General features: G+C 42.0%; 1 protein-coding gene across 1 annotated transcript in view; it reads right to left on the bottom strand.

Moving 5' to 3' along the window:
- Positions 1–2,274: 2,274 nt before the first annotated feature.
- Positions 2,275–13,751, bottom strand: part of GRIFIN (galectin-related inter-fiber protein) — a 41,156-nt gene continuing 29,679 nt past the window's right edge. Inside the window, exons 3-4 of the mRNA XM_073636716.1 lie at positions 7,778–7,940; positions 2,275–2,719 (exon numbers count right to left, since the gene is read on the bottom strand). Coding sequence (XP_073492817.1) covers positions 2,552–2,719; positions 7,778–7,940 — 331 coding nt within the window. The 3' untranslated portion in view covers positions 2,275–2,551. The remainder of the gene's footprint in view (positions 2,720–7,777; positions 7,941–13,751) is intronic.

Here is a 13,751-nt window from a genome sequence, read left to right as displayed (position 1 = left end):
TTCGGGACACTACATTGGGTATTCTGTTAACAAAATCTAACACTGATCAGTCAGGGAGGGGTTCTTGGATTGAGTTGTAGGGTTCCCTTTTCTCCAGTTGCCCGCCCTGTCCGCGTTGTGGGTTTTTTTTCACAGTTTTGTGCAAATCTCCTGGGAGTTTTCTTTATGCATGTGGAAGGAACAACAATGTCTCGATTCCAGTTTAGGGCGATGTTCAGGAAATGCATGTTGTCCACTGGTTGGAGTGCAGACATCTGTTGTTCTCATTACTTTCGGATTTGGGTGGCAATGGAAGCGAGACTTAATGACCAGGTCATTCAGCAATTTGTGCGGTGGGGATTGGTCAGATTTTGGTAATATGTACGCTCTCATTTATTGTAACGTATTGTGCTGTCTGTTGGGTCGGGCTGAGTTGTATGGTCCAATATAGTTACCATCCGCCCCTTTGAGAAAAGCATCCGCCCGTTATAATAACCAGCCCCGAGCATCGTGTTGATTGTGTTCAATTTATAACCATACATCCACCCCTTTGAGAAAAGCATCCGCCCCTTGCTGTCTTTATAACCATACATCCGCCCCTTTGAGAAAAGCATCCGCCCCTTGCTGTATTAAATGACTAACCAGCCCCGAGCATCGGAAGCGAGCGGCGTGTTGATTGCGCTTATGCAGTCCAGGCCGGGCACTATGCTCTCTGCTGACTGATGTCAGTTCCGGTTGCTAACGTCAGTTCCGATATCGGTGCCATTTGCGTTCCACGCTTGTTCCGTGGTTCCGACGGGGAGATCCGGAAAATCGAGCTAATCCAGCCTGGAGATCGCGCGGGGGGGTGTGAATCATGATCGCAATCTTTATACGATTATTCGTGCAGCTCTAATTTGTAGTGGGTTTTCGGGTTTTAAGTGGTTAGCTTGCCATTCAGTTTCTTGGTCCTTTTATTTTCTTGTCATAGCAGCAGGAAGGGGGTCTATTGGGTCTTTGAAGGCGGCGCTGGTTAAATAATTGTGGAAAATTGTGGGTTGGGCCCATCTGAGGTAGGGGTGTCCCTTCCTAACAATACAGTAGTAACATTGGGGTATTAATTAGGTTGTATCTGGTAGTACATAAGTGGTTAATTGTCCCTGAGCCGGTGTAGTTGTGGCTGGGGGCCTTTGATTTGGTGGCAGATACAACCGGTTAATCGTGAGTATATAGGCCTTCAAAGACCTTAGACCGGGCATAGGCTGAGGTTGGTTTATTTGTTATGCATTGACTGTATTATATGCATTAAACTTGTTTTCTTGTGAATGTTTTGTAATAAAAGGCTGCTATGGCCATTCGACTCCAAATTTAAATGTGTCGTCTGGTCATTTTGGAAGGGGGATTGGTCAAGTGTTTAATGTTTTATAGATAATCGGAGCCTCTACACTTTGCAGGTCCCTCAGTCATGCAAATACAAGGAAAATGCAAATACAAGGAACACAACCTAAGTACAACCTAATGTACCCTAAATACATAAAATCACATCCTTTAAATAATAATACTTTGACATTTTGTCTCTTAGAACATTTATCTGCCTATATTCAGGCTAGCCACACACATAAAAGATTGCTGAATATAGTGCTGTTATTGATCTATTACTGATCTGTTTTTGTAAAGCTTACGTCTGGCCGAAGTTTACTCTCCACACGGCCCCTTTAGCTAATCACCTGTCAAAATAAAAGAAAAACGACTCTAAATGCCCATAATCAGTGGTCGTGTGGCATGCAGAGTAGCAGAGTCCCTCTAAAGGCGTCCACGTCTCAGCTCAATTGACATGGACCCATTTAATTGGCTGTCCAATGGTGGGATTCTCCTATAGGATCCAAAAGACTACCGCAGCTTGATGAAGATATGCTGGAAAGGTAAAAACTTAACAAATTCTTGCAGAATGGTGTGAGTGAGACGGGGAAAGCAACGTAAGGAGATCTCCCAAAATATTTTCATGTATAAAAAGATACATTTATGTTTGAAATGTTAATGATTTTCACAGCTGATTTCTCTTCTTTGTTTAAAGGGTTAGTTCACCTTTACAGAAGAAATGTGATGGTGCTGACCAATCACAATCCTGAATAAATAAGATGATGTTCTAAAATTCCAACAATAATTTTCCTGAACATAGTTGGCTGTAGTGCATGTGATTGGTAACATAATGTGTGCACTGAAAAAAAAATCCTGTCTAATTAAATCTGATCTTTGGCAATTTGAAAAAAAAAGTTTAGACATTATTCATCAGATTGGAAAAAAAAAAGCCAAATCTACAACCAATCTAAAAGAAACTTTATTTTTTTTATTATTATTACAAATAACATATTGCTAATGGCAAGGGTGTGCATGCAATCTGAGGCCATTTTGAAATGATATAATTTAGAAGGAGGTGTATAGATTTGCTGCCTAAATCAATAAAGCAGAACACAGAGCAATAATACAAGATGCCATAACCATCACAGCCAATAAGATTTGAGGCCAGATTCTGATTGGTCACATTGGGGTACATTGCATCTTGTACTGAACAGGTCTTTCAAGCTTGGCCATACTACTCATTCATTTCACGCTTAGTGATCTCCACAGAGGAAATGTTAATGTCATTCAGAATACGCAGTTTGGTTATGCCAGAGAAGTGCTTCATTCGGTGGCGATATTGGATGCTCATGCTGTCATTTATGAACACCTGGAAATGTTCCCTGTCTGAGTGGATTTCAATCTGAAATGAATGAATTACAGATTATTGAGCTTGACGGCAACTAATAGTATCAATATTATATATTACTAAGTATTACACAGAGAAAAGGGAGAAAGGAGGAATTAATTATTAATGAAAGAGAAGAATGGAAGATAGTAAGGGAGGAAGGAAAGGTAGAAGAAAAGAATGGACAAGAATGATTGGGAGGAAAAACGTAAGGAAGGAAAAAGAGAAAAAGGATAAAAAGAAGATATGAAGTTAGGAAAGAAAAGTGGAAGAAGAGAAAGGAAGGAAGGAAGGAAGGAAGGAAGGAAGGAAGGAAGGAAGGAAGGAAGGAAGGAAGGAAGGAAGGAAGGAAGGAAGGAAGAAAAACATAAAAGTAACTCAATTATGGGTATAGGTTGCCACCATCCCTTATAAATACAGGTTGTACCAATGTTCCTCTAATAGGACTTTAAGGCAGTGGTCATCAACCCTGTCCTCAGGGCCCACTAACAGGCCAGGTTTGCAAGATAACTGAAACACATCACAGGTGATATCATTTGCTGTTCAGTGATTGCAGTATTCTAGTCTACATTTCCCCAAGGTAATACATAAAACCTGGCCTGTTAGTGGGCCCTGAGGACAGGGTTGATGACCACTGCTTTAAGGGGAACCGAAAGACTTGTAAAAAGATTATAAATTTTTTTTAAAAAAAGTATTATTACAATCCTTAAAAGATATATGTAGCAGAAGTTGTTGTTTCCCTTACAGGAACATTGGAGGTGTCCTACAGATCTTGAATACGTATTTTGGAAACCTCTGATAGACTTTGGATTCTATCAACAGCTGGCCTGGCCCGTGCAGTCTTAGTGTGTGCTTGGGTTCCCTTTGAGCAATCTGCCTTTGTGTGATGATATAGAAGGATGTTTGGTATGAAAGATGGTGTTGTACATATGCTAGTGGTACATTATCTCTGAAGAAGAATGTTGAATATAACAAATTTGAAATGCGTTGGAGTTCCCAGTACATGGACTAGCTGCTAAATCAGAAAAAGTTTGGTTGTACAGTAGGAACCAGCCTGGGTGTACTACTTAAAATTTCAAGCATATTGTTTTCAATACCAATATGGTGATATTAATTTTTGTAACTACTGTATGGATTTTATTGCTGGACATATATCTTTTAAAGATTGCAATAAAACTTTTTTTTTTTAAATAATCTTGTTACAAGTCTTTTGGTTGCCCTTAAAGTCCCATTCGAGAAAAATTGGTACAACCAGGAAGGAAGGAAAGAAGAAAGTGAGGAAGGAAAGGTGGTAGCAAAGATAGGTAAGGATAATAGGAAGGAAAGAGAAAAAAATCAGATAGGAAAAGAAGAAGGAATGGAGGAAGAAGAGAAGGGTAAAGAGGATAGGGAGGAAGAAAAGAAAGAAGGAGGGAAGAAAAGAAATAGAAGAAGCGAAGATAGGAAGGGAGGAAAGATAGAGAGAAGAAAAAAAGGGTAAGAAGTGTAGCACCCTTAAGTGTGTTACTACTAGTGCTAGTGTAGGTAAATGTATGCTTATGACTCATGGTAAGCTATTTGAGTCTCAAATTGGGTCAGGTTACTGCAGGTCAGGCTGGATGGAGATCTCTGGTACCTCCCCCTGAATCTAGAAGCTTGTAGATGCTTCTGGAAGCCAGTGGGCGGAGGCCAGGAGGTCCTGATCTGCATATTTAGAGTAATCTGACCAATCCCCAGGCAAAATGTCCTGGCAAGGTAAATGAGTGAGTAGAGATGGGCCAAACACCCCCCTGTTCGGTTTGCAGCAGAACTCCCGAACAGGGGAAAAATTCTAACCCTAACGGTGAGCCTCACTGAAATCTATGGGAGCCGAACAGGAAAAATCAAAAGGCCCCATTTTGAAGGCTTATGTGCAAGTAATTGGCCATAAAAGGGGTATGGGGGTTCGGGTACTGCCCTGGGGGACATGTAACAATGGCAAAAAGAAAAATTAAAACAATTGTTTTTTCAGGAGCAGTGATTTTAATGATGTTTAAAATGCAACAATAAAAAAAAACAACGTGGGGCCCCCTCCAGTCCATTTTTTACAGTTTCTTTTTACCAGCAAATGTTTTTTTTTTATTCAGCTGTCAGTGGGGGAAGCCCATTGGCAGCTGATGACTCATCGGTTGTTAAGGACACAACGGCTAGCTTCCTGGCTCGCTCCTTAACAACCAGCTTTTACTGCGCTCTGATTGGGCGCAGAATGCACTGTGCTGTGCGCAGTGCATTGCAGGGCGTTCAGTGGGGCGAACACCCACCGAACACCCTGCAAATTTGGGTGTTCCTCAAACAGGGCGAACAGCCAATGTTTGGCCCAAACTCATGCTCGGGCCGAGCCGTTCGCTCAACACTAATGCCCCGTACACACGGTCGGACTTTGTTCGGACATTCCGACAACAAAATCCTAGGATTTTTTCCGACCGATGTTGGCTCAAACTTGTCTTGCATACACACGGTCACACAAAGTTGTCGGAAAATCCGATCATTCTGAACGCAGTGACGTAAAACACGTACGTCGGGACTATAAATGGGGCAGTGGCCAATAGCTTTCATCTCTTTATTTATTCTGAGCATGCGTGGCACTTTGTCCGTCGAATTTGTGTACACACGATCGGAATTTCCGACAATGGATTTTGTTGTCGGAAAATTTTATAGCTTGCTCTCAAACTTTGTGTCGGAAAATCCGATGGAAAATGTGTGATGGAGCCTACACATGGTCGGAATTTCCGACAACAAGGTCCTATCACACATTTTCCGTTGGAAAATCCGACCGTGTGTACAGGGCATAAGAGTGTCAGCACAAACAGGGATTCACGGGGATTCACAAAGGAAAAGACTGCCACATGTAGCAAGCTTTCAGGAGGACAGCGCTGTGCTTAACTCTCTCTATCCCTTGCCCTGGGAAATCTTTGAAGCAGCCAGGTGGGCTGGTAGCTCCTGCAGGCAGTGGAACTGGGAGCAGTTCACAAAGGAGAGGAGATACTCCTGCATGCAGTTTACAACATGTTGTGCTATTTGCTAAAAGGAACCAAGAGCTCCTATTCCTCAAGGGACTTTTGCTGCTGATTCTTAGGGACTGAGGGTGTCTAGGAAGGAGAACAGTCTAGGATCCTTGTTTTGTACAGAGGAAGGAAGAGGTCCCCAATAATTTTTTTGTCAAGTTGGGCATCCCATAACCCCTCTGCCCTATCCAAGATATTATCCCTAATTAAAACAACAAAAAAAGCCCAGAGACTGATCCCAGAGACTGACTTCTTATGTCCGGTTGCAAGTGAAAAAATGCAACGTGCCTAGCTGTGCAGGGATTGAGAAGACCGTTACCAGCAGCCCCTGCAGGGGGTAGTGCTACAGAAGCATAGGAAAAAAGGAAAGTAGGAAAGAAAGCAAAAGATGAGAAGGGAGGAAAGAAGAAAAGAAGGGTAAGAAGGATAGGGATGAAAAAAAGATAGAAATAAGGAATGAGAAAATGGAAGAAGGGAGAAGGAAATATGGAAGAAAAATAGGGTAAGGATAGGTAGAGGAAGGGAGGAAGGAAAATAGGTGTAGCACCCTCTAGTGTGGTAGTGCAGGCAAATTTATGTTTTGGCTCATGGTAAAATGAGTCTTTGAATCTGGGTCAAAAGTTTATTGCAGTTCAGTGCTGGATGACCCATACAGGCAGGTGTCTGGTGCCTCACAGCGCCTAATGTATCAATGTTAAGAGAAAACAAAAAAATAAAATCTAAAAGTGTTCAGGTGCTTCAGTGAAAAGTGCAACGATGCTCCAAAACTTTTGAATCAGTGAAGCGGCTCCCCCTTTGGTGTCCCCACTCACCAAAATTATTGGATCCTCAGCTTCGCAGTCTGGGATCAAAAAAGCATTAATCAAATGATCTAGGGATATGCTGGATGGTTCCTAAAATCTTGCAGGGAGACGTTTTAAGACAGGAAGAATATACCACCTTGACAGGGGCACAGAGGAACAAAGAGTGATTTCTTCAGAATAACAAAAGGGGTTTGGGACAAGGAGTTCTGATCACCAAAACGTGTAGTGTAGAAGCAACCAGGTGGGCTGATAGTTCCTGCAGTCAGTGGAACTGGGATCAGTGTCTACAATGGAGAGACTGAGAGTTCTTATTCCTTTTGCTTTTCTATCAAAGACTGTCAGTGTTCGGGAAGAAAGACAGTTCTGGAAGCATGTACATGGGGAGGAAGTTGTCCCTGGTTTTGTTGCTATAAAGTCGGACATCCCATAATTCTTATTCCTGATTCAAGTTGTTACCCCTAATAAAACATACAAACAAAAGCTCAAAGACTGTTCATTGTGTCTGGAGAAAGTGTGGAGAATACTTGTTGCCTGGCTGTGCAGGAGTGAGGAACCCAATTACCAGCTGCTCCTTCGAGAGTGAGCACGAGGAAGGAAGGAAGGAAGGAAGGATGGAAGGAAGGAAGGAAGGAAGGAAGGAAGGAAGGAAGGAAGGAAGGAAGGAAGGAAGGAAGGAAGGAAGGAAGGAAGGAAGGAAGGAAGGAAGGAAGGAAGGAAGGAAGGAAAAGGAAGATAGGAAGGAAGGAAACTGATGAAAAAAAGGGCAAGGAAAATAGGAAAAAAAGGGCAAGGAAAATAGGAAGGGAGGAAGAAATATGACAGGGAGGAAAGAGAAATAGAAAGAAATAAAAGTAAGGAAGGATAGAGGTCTACGTGACTTTGAAGTCCACTTTCACTGTGTATGCTACTTTGTAAGCAACTCATATCGGTGTAATGTCAAAATCATTTTCATGTTCTACCAACACTAATTGACAGCTTATATAAGTAAATTGCAAAAACTGTTATTTTTCAACCCATTAAAATTAAAATATGCCAATCATATCAGTATAAACTGAGGGCATTATAAGGTATTTAAAAATGAAAGACACTAAGCTATTAGCATTTTGCCATTATCAGAAGCATGAAAACTGGATCAGTATTCTGTATAGACACAGGCTATAAGGTTTATAACAAGCTCCACTGCTAATATATGAAGAATCCTTGTAATGGGACATTGACTGTCATTGTGACTCATGACCAGTTCATACCTGGAAAGGCTCATTAGCTTCCAAAGGGGAAGGGTCAATTTGTTCCTCATGTCCCCAGCCACCTGACAAAAAGGAGTTGCAGATAATGGTGTCTTCGGCAAAACAGGGTTTTAAATGGAAAGCGGTCTGGTCTTCTGAATCGGTGAGGAAGTTGATTTCAAAGCTGTTAGATCATAAAGGGGACAAGACATGTAAATCTAGATTTGTGGTGTTTCATGTTACCTAGTTAGAAATCTGTAATGAACCACCTTAGTTCTTAGGACAGAGCTCTAGTATGGTTGACTTTGTATTCACTGAAGTGAATGACTCAGTGTTCCCTGGTTTAGCCAGATCTACAGAATAAGAGAGAAGAGCTGATATTCACTGGAGCATGTAATATGGTCAGTAGGGATAAGTGGAAACATTTTGTCAAACCAAAAACTATCAATTTGACTCTTTCTTTTCCAAATTTTTCTAAAATAAAACTAGCTACTTTTAATTTTTTCTTTATTTAGTAGGGTTTTTTTTAGTATATTTATGAAATGAAACAGATGGATTGTTGAAAGGTCCACCCCTTCCATTCATAGATTGTGTTTCATTCATAGAAACTGTGGTAATGGCTTCTATGAATGAAGGAACTGGGTGGAAAGGGTAGTCGTAATTTCTACTGAACCAGATGTCCAAGGCGCAAAGGACGCTTCATACTAAAGGTAAGTATTGACCCTTGTGCTTACCTTCCATTTTGTTTTATGTTTTGTTTTTAATAGTCACTTAGGCTTTAGCAAAAATGCTTTCATCGTACATTAAATTAATCCTGACCTGGCCAGAAACACACTGAAGTAGCTACATTAGTCTTCAAGTTAATTCTTGGTACAACTTGTACTGCTGTGGGACTCCTTGGATCCTCGGTCGAGTCTTTACATTAGGCCTAAGTTGTGGTTAAAGAGACTTTGTTGTTTTGCCCATTCAGGCCGAAGGAACTGAGTCATTTTAAAACCCATCACTAGAAAAAAAACACGGCAATTGTTTATGATATTATATCATATATATATACCAAATTTAGTGGCTCAACCCTGTATTATATTTAATTGGAACAGTATTGAGCCACCAAGTTTGGTATATACTTGATATAACACAATATTTGGGATAATTTATTTTTAATATGTACAGTGACTTAGGAAAATAAGTCTACCATTTATGGTTTATATCCACCTTAAAGAGACCCTGTCATGGAAGCAAAAACCTAAAAGGTCTAATAGGTCATACCTGTAAAAAAAAGACTGATACTTATGTTTCCCTCTGCCCATGCTGTCAGAACACCATGAGCTCCATTCACAGGAAATCTTGAAGTGAAAACATCGCTTCCAGGAATGTCGATCTCCGGGGTACTGATTCCCCCTGCTGACCTTGACATCACTGTTGTCTCCTGTAATGGGCAAAGCTCAGAGGGAAGACTGTGGTAAGTATTTACAGTCTTCTTTTAGGCATCATGCACATGAGACCATATCTGCATATTTCCCTACTAGGGATGCACAGCTGCTGCATACAAATAAATTGTTTACAGTAGGTGTGTTTGCTCCAATATTGAATTAGCCTACATAACAACATATGCCCTTGGATGCAGACTATCTGGATCCAGGACGTATGTCAGTACGCAATCTTGCAAGTACTAATGTATGCCCACATGCTAGTATGACAGAACTGCATGCTGATATATTTATACTGCTTCTAGTGTGGGTTCAGCACTCCTCATGGCTGGAGGCCAAACTACTTCACCAGGCCCCACACACGCAATTAAAACATTCTTTACCTAGCCAGTGACACCTGTTCTGGTACTGACTATGGAGTCATTTTGAGGGAAATAGAGTTGAGTGCTGACATTCTTCCACCAGCTTCTCTCACAATATACACATTACACAATGTGCTCAGCCTGAAATAAAGAAAGGAGCCATCACAAATACTTTGCAGGGCCTTGCATACTGTGGTTTCAGATCCAGTCTCTAGAAGGGTTCCGTTCTGCAGTGGACCCTAAGATAGGGACCCACCTGCTTAGTAGGTTGTGCCATGTGCCAGGCCACCCAATCTATAATACCACCATCAACAGCGCTACCTCTCCCAAATTGGCTGCTCCTCCTTTTTGATACTCCATACTGCGCAACTAACTTATAATTGAACTCTTCATTACCCAGACCATGTTCCCCAATAGACTGTGGAAGCACACTTTGTCTTCAAGTAAATCAGACCAGACATTGTGCTGCACAGCTAGAGATGGGCCAAACACCCCTCTGTTTGTTTTGCAGCAGAACTGCCAAACAGGGGAAAAGTTCTAACCCGGACGGTGAACCCCACTGAAGTCTATGGGAGCCGTACAGAAAAAAAATCAAAAGTGCCCATTTTAAAGGCTTATATGCAAGTAATTGGCCATAAAAAGGGTATGAGGGTCCGGGTACCGCCCTGGGGGACATGTATCAATGCAAAAATTTTTTTTAAAACATCTTTTTTTAGGAGCAGTGATGGGTGTACCCTTAGTCTGCCTGTAAAGTGGCGCATCTGCAGCATACTGTATGTAGAACATGCTACAGCAAAAATTACATTTCTAAAGAAAAAAAAAAGCAAGTCAAATCACATTTAAATTGACTCGCAGATGCAATTGCCAGCACCCGGCTATTGAAAGAAAAAAAGAAAGAAAAATACAACGCCCCCCCCCCCCCCCTCTATCCTTTGGGTCTGATATGAATTTTAAGAGGAACCCCCAAAGCACCTTGTCCCCATCACTCATCCCCATCGCAGCCAGCTTCCCAGCCTCGCTCCTTAACAACCAGGTTTTACTGCGCCCTGATTGGGCAAAGTTTTGCCCAATCAAGGGGCAGAATGCACTGCTCTAAAAAAAAACAGATGACGCATCAGCCTTGCGCATTACCTTTGCAACAAAAGATTATTTTTATTGAATAAAATATTAATAAAATATTATACTCACAAACGAGTGATAAAATCAAGCAAGAAATTTGCAAAGTCCATCAGGGTCTGCTGGCCAGTAAACTTGAGTGGGATGAGAATAGTTCAAGGTAAGCTGACACAATTTCGAGGGTGACCCCTCTTCCTCAGAGCCAGCCAGAATACCCTGGCAGAATTTATGATTTCTTGGCCATTTTTCAGAAAATATGAATGATAACACAAAAACTTTTCTTTCACTCATGGTTAGTGTTTGGCTGAAGCCATTTATTATCAACTGTGTTTACTCTTTTAAAATCATAATCACAACAGAAAGTACCCAAATGACCCTGATCAAAAGTTTACAGACCCCAGTTCTTAATACCGTGTATTGCCCCCTTTAACATCAATGACAACTTGAAGTCTTTTGTGGTATTTGTGGATGAGGCTCTTTATCTTCTCAGATGGTAAAGCGGCCCATTCCTCTGGGCAAAAAGCCTCCAGTTCCTGTAAATTCTTGGGCTGTCTTGCATGAACTGCACGTTTGAGATCTCCCCAGAGTGGCTCAATGATATTGAGGTCAGCAAACTGAGATGGCCACTCCAGAACCTTCACTTTATTCTGCTGTAGCCAATGACAGGTCGACACTTGGTCTTGTGTTTTGGATCATTGTCATGTTGGAATGTCCAAGTACTTCCCATGCGCAAGTTCCTGGCTGATGAATGCAAATGTTCCTCCAGTATTTTTTGATAACATACTGCATTCATGTTGCTATCAATTTTGACCAAATTTCCTGTGCCTTTGTAGCTCACAAATCCCCAAAACACCAGTGATCCACCTCTGTGTTTCACAGTAGGAATGGTGTACCTTTCACCATAGGCCTTGTTGACTCTCCAAATGTAGTGTTTATGGTTGTGGCTAAAAAGCTCAATTTTGGTCTCATCACTCCAAATGACTTTGTGCCAGAAGGTTTGAGTCTTGTATCTGTGCTGTTTGGCATATTGTAAGCAGGATACTTGTTGGCATTTGCATAGTAATGGCTTTCTTCTGGCGACTCGACCATGTAGCCCATCTTTCTTCAAGTGCCTCCTTATTGTGCATCTTGAAACAGCCACACCATGTTTTCAGAGAGTCCTGTATTTCACCTGAAGTTATTTGTGGGTTTTTCTTTGCATCCCGAACAATTTTCCTGGTAGTTGTGACTGAAATTTTGGTTGGTCTACCTGACTGTGGATTGGTTTCAACAGAACACCTAATTTTCCACTTCTTGATTATAGTTTGAACACTGCTGATTGGCATTCTCAATTCCTTGGATATCTTTTTATATCCCTTTCCTGTTTTATACAGTTCAACTACCTTTTCCTGCAGATCCTTTGACAATTCTTTTGCTTTCCCCATGACTCAGAATCCAGAAACGTCAGTACAGCACTGGATGAAAGATGCAAGGGTCTGTCAGGAGTCCAGAAACTCCTTGACCCTTTTATACACACTAATTACAAGCAAACAGATCACAGGTGAGGATGGTTACCTTTAATAGCCATTCAAACCCCTTTGTGTCAACTTGTGTGCATGAAGTATACACAGTTGATTGATAAAAAATGGCTTCAGCCAAACACTAACCATGAGTGAAAGAAATGATTGTATTATTGTTCATATTCTCTGAAAAATGGCCAAGAAATCATGAATTGCACAACTGTATTTTATTCAATAAAAATAATCTTTTGTTGCAAAGGTAATGCGCAAGGCTGGTGCGCCCTCTGTCCTTGTTTTTTTAGAATTTCTCCTGGGTTCTCCCTGACCTGTTGAGAGTGGGAGCACAATCGATGCAGTGGTGTGGTTTGTGAAGAATCTTCCTCCTACTTCTTGAGTTTGCCCGCAGCAACCTCTTGAGCGCAGGAGCATTTGTTTTCTCTTGGCAGAATGCACCGTGCAGCACACAGTGCATTGCAGGGCGTTTGGTTGGGCAAACACCTGCTGAAGACCCTGCAAATTTGGGTGTTCCCCAAACGGGACGAACAGCCAATGTAAGGCCCGAAATCATGCTCGGGCCGAAATGTTTGCCCAACACTATGCACAGCTATAAGCACAATACAGGGCTGTGGCTGTGCTGTACTGTCCATGCCTTAAGGACTGGTTCACATTAGAGCCCAACAGCTGGTGTGCAGTGCGATCCGACTGAGCTCAGTGCAGTGATGAAGCGCTGAGATCGGTGGATCGCACTGTTTCCTTTTTTTTTTAAACAAACTTTATTGAGATGTCACACAGACATCTTATAAAGTTCAATTGATGGCTGTGAGGTGTGAGGCAGTGGATTGCCACACACTGTGCTGCACTGAGCACTGTGCCCACACACCATTGCAACACAGTGGTGTGAACCGGCACATAGGAGACAAGGCATTTTGCCTTGTCCATGCAGTGGGACTGCGCTGGAATAGCCGTCCAACGCAGTTCCACCACATCTGGTGTAAATATAAGCTAAAATAAATTGTTATAAACCCACTCCCAGCTTCCATCAGCTAGAAGATCACAAGGTCCAACCTCCTACTGCATGTATCCCTTCAGAAAGAAAGTGACACGTGAAGGGGGAAATTACACCACAGTACACATTGCATCCCAGTCATCCCGTAGGGTTCAATATTGAGTTGGCCCACCCTTTGCAACTATAACAGTTTTAACTCTTCTGGGAAGGCTGTCCACAAGGTTTAGGAGTGTGTCCATGGGAATGTGTGACCATTCTTCCAGAAGAGCATTTGTGAGGTCAGGCACTTATGTGGATGAGAAGGCCTGGCTCACAGTTTCCACTCTAATTCATCCCAAAGATGTTCTATCGGGTTGAGGTCAGGACTCTTTGCAGCCCAGTCAAGTTCCTCCACCCCAAACTCACTCATTCATGTCTTTATGGACCTTGCTTTGTGCACTGGCCCAAATTATTTGGTGGAGGGGAGCGTTATGGTGTGGGGTTGTTTTTCAGTGGTTTGCCTTGGCCTCGAAGTTCCAGTGGGAACTCTTAAGGCGTCAGCATACCAAGACATTTTGGACAATTTCATGCTTCCAACTTTGTGAG

The sequence above is a fragment of the Aquarana catesbeiana genome, linkage group LG06 (genome assembly GCF_042186555.1).
Source record: "Aquarana catesbeiana isolate 2022-GZ linkage group LG06, ASM4218655v1, whole genome shotgun sequence".
Taxonomy (NCBI): Eukaryota; Metazoa; Chordata; class Amphibia; order Anura; family Ranidae; genus Aquarana; species Aquarana catesbeiana.
Note: the sequence above shows the minus strand (reverse complement) of the source record. Positions and strands in the feature narration are given on the sequence as shown.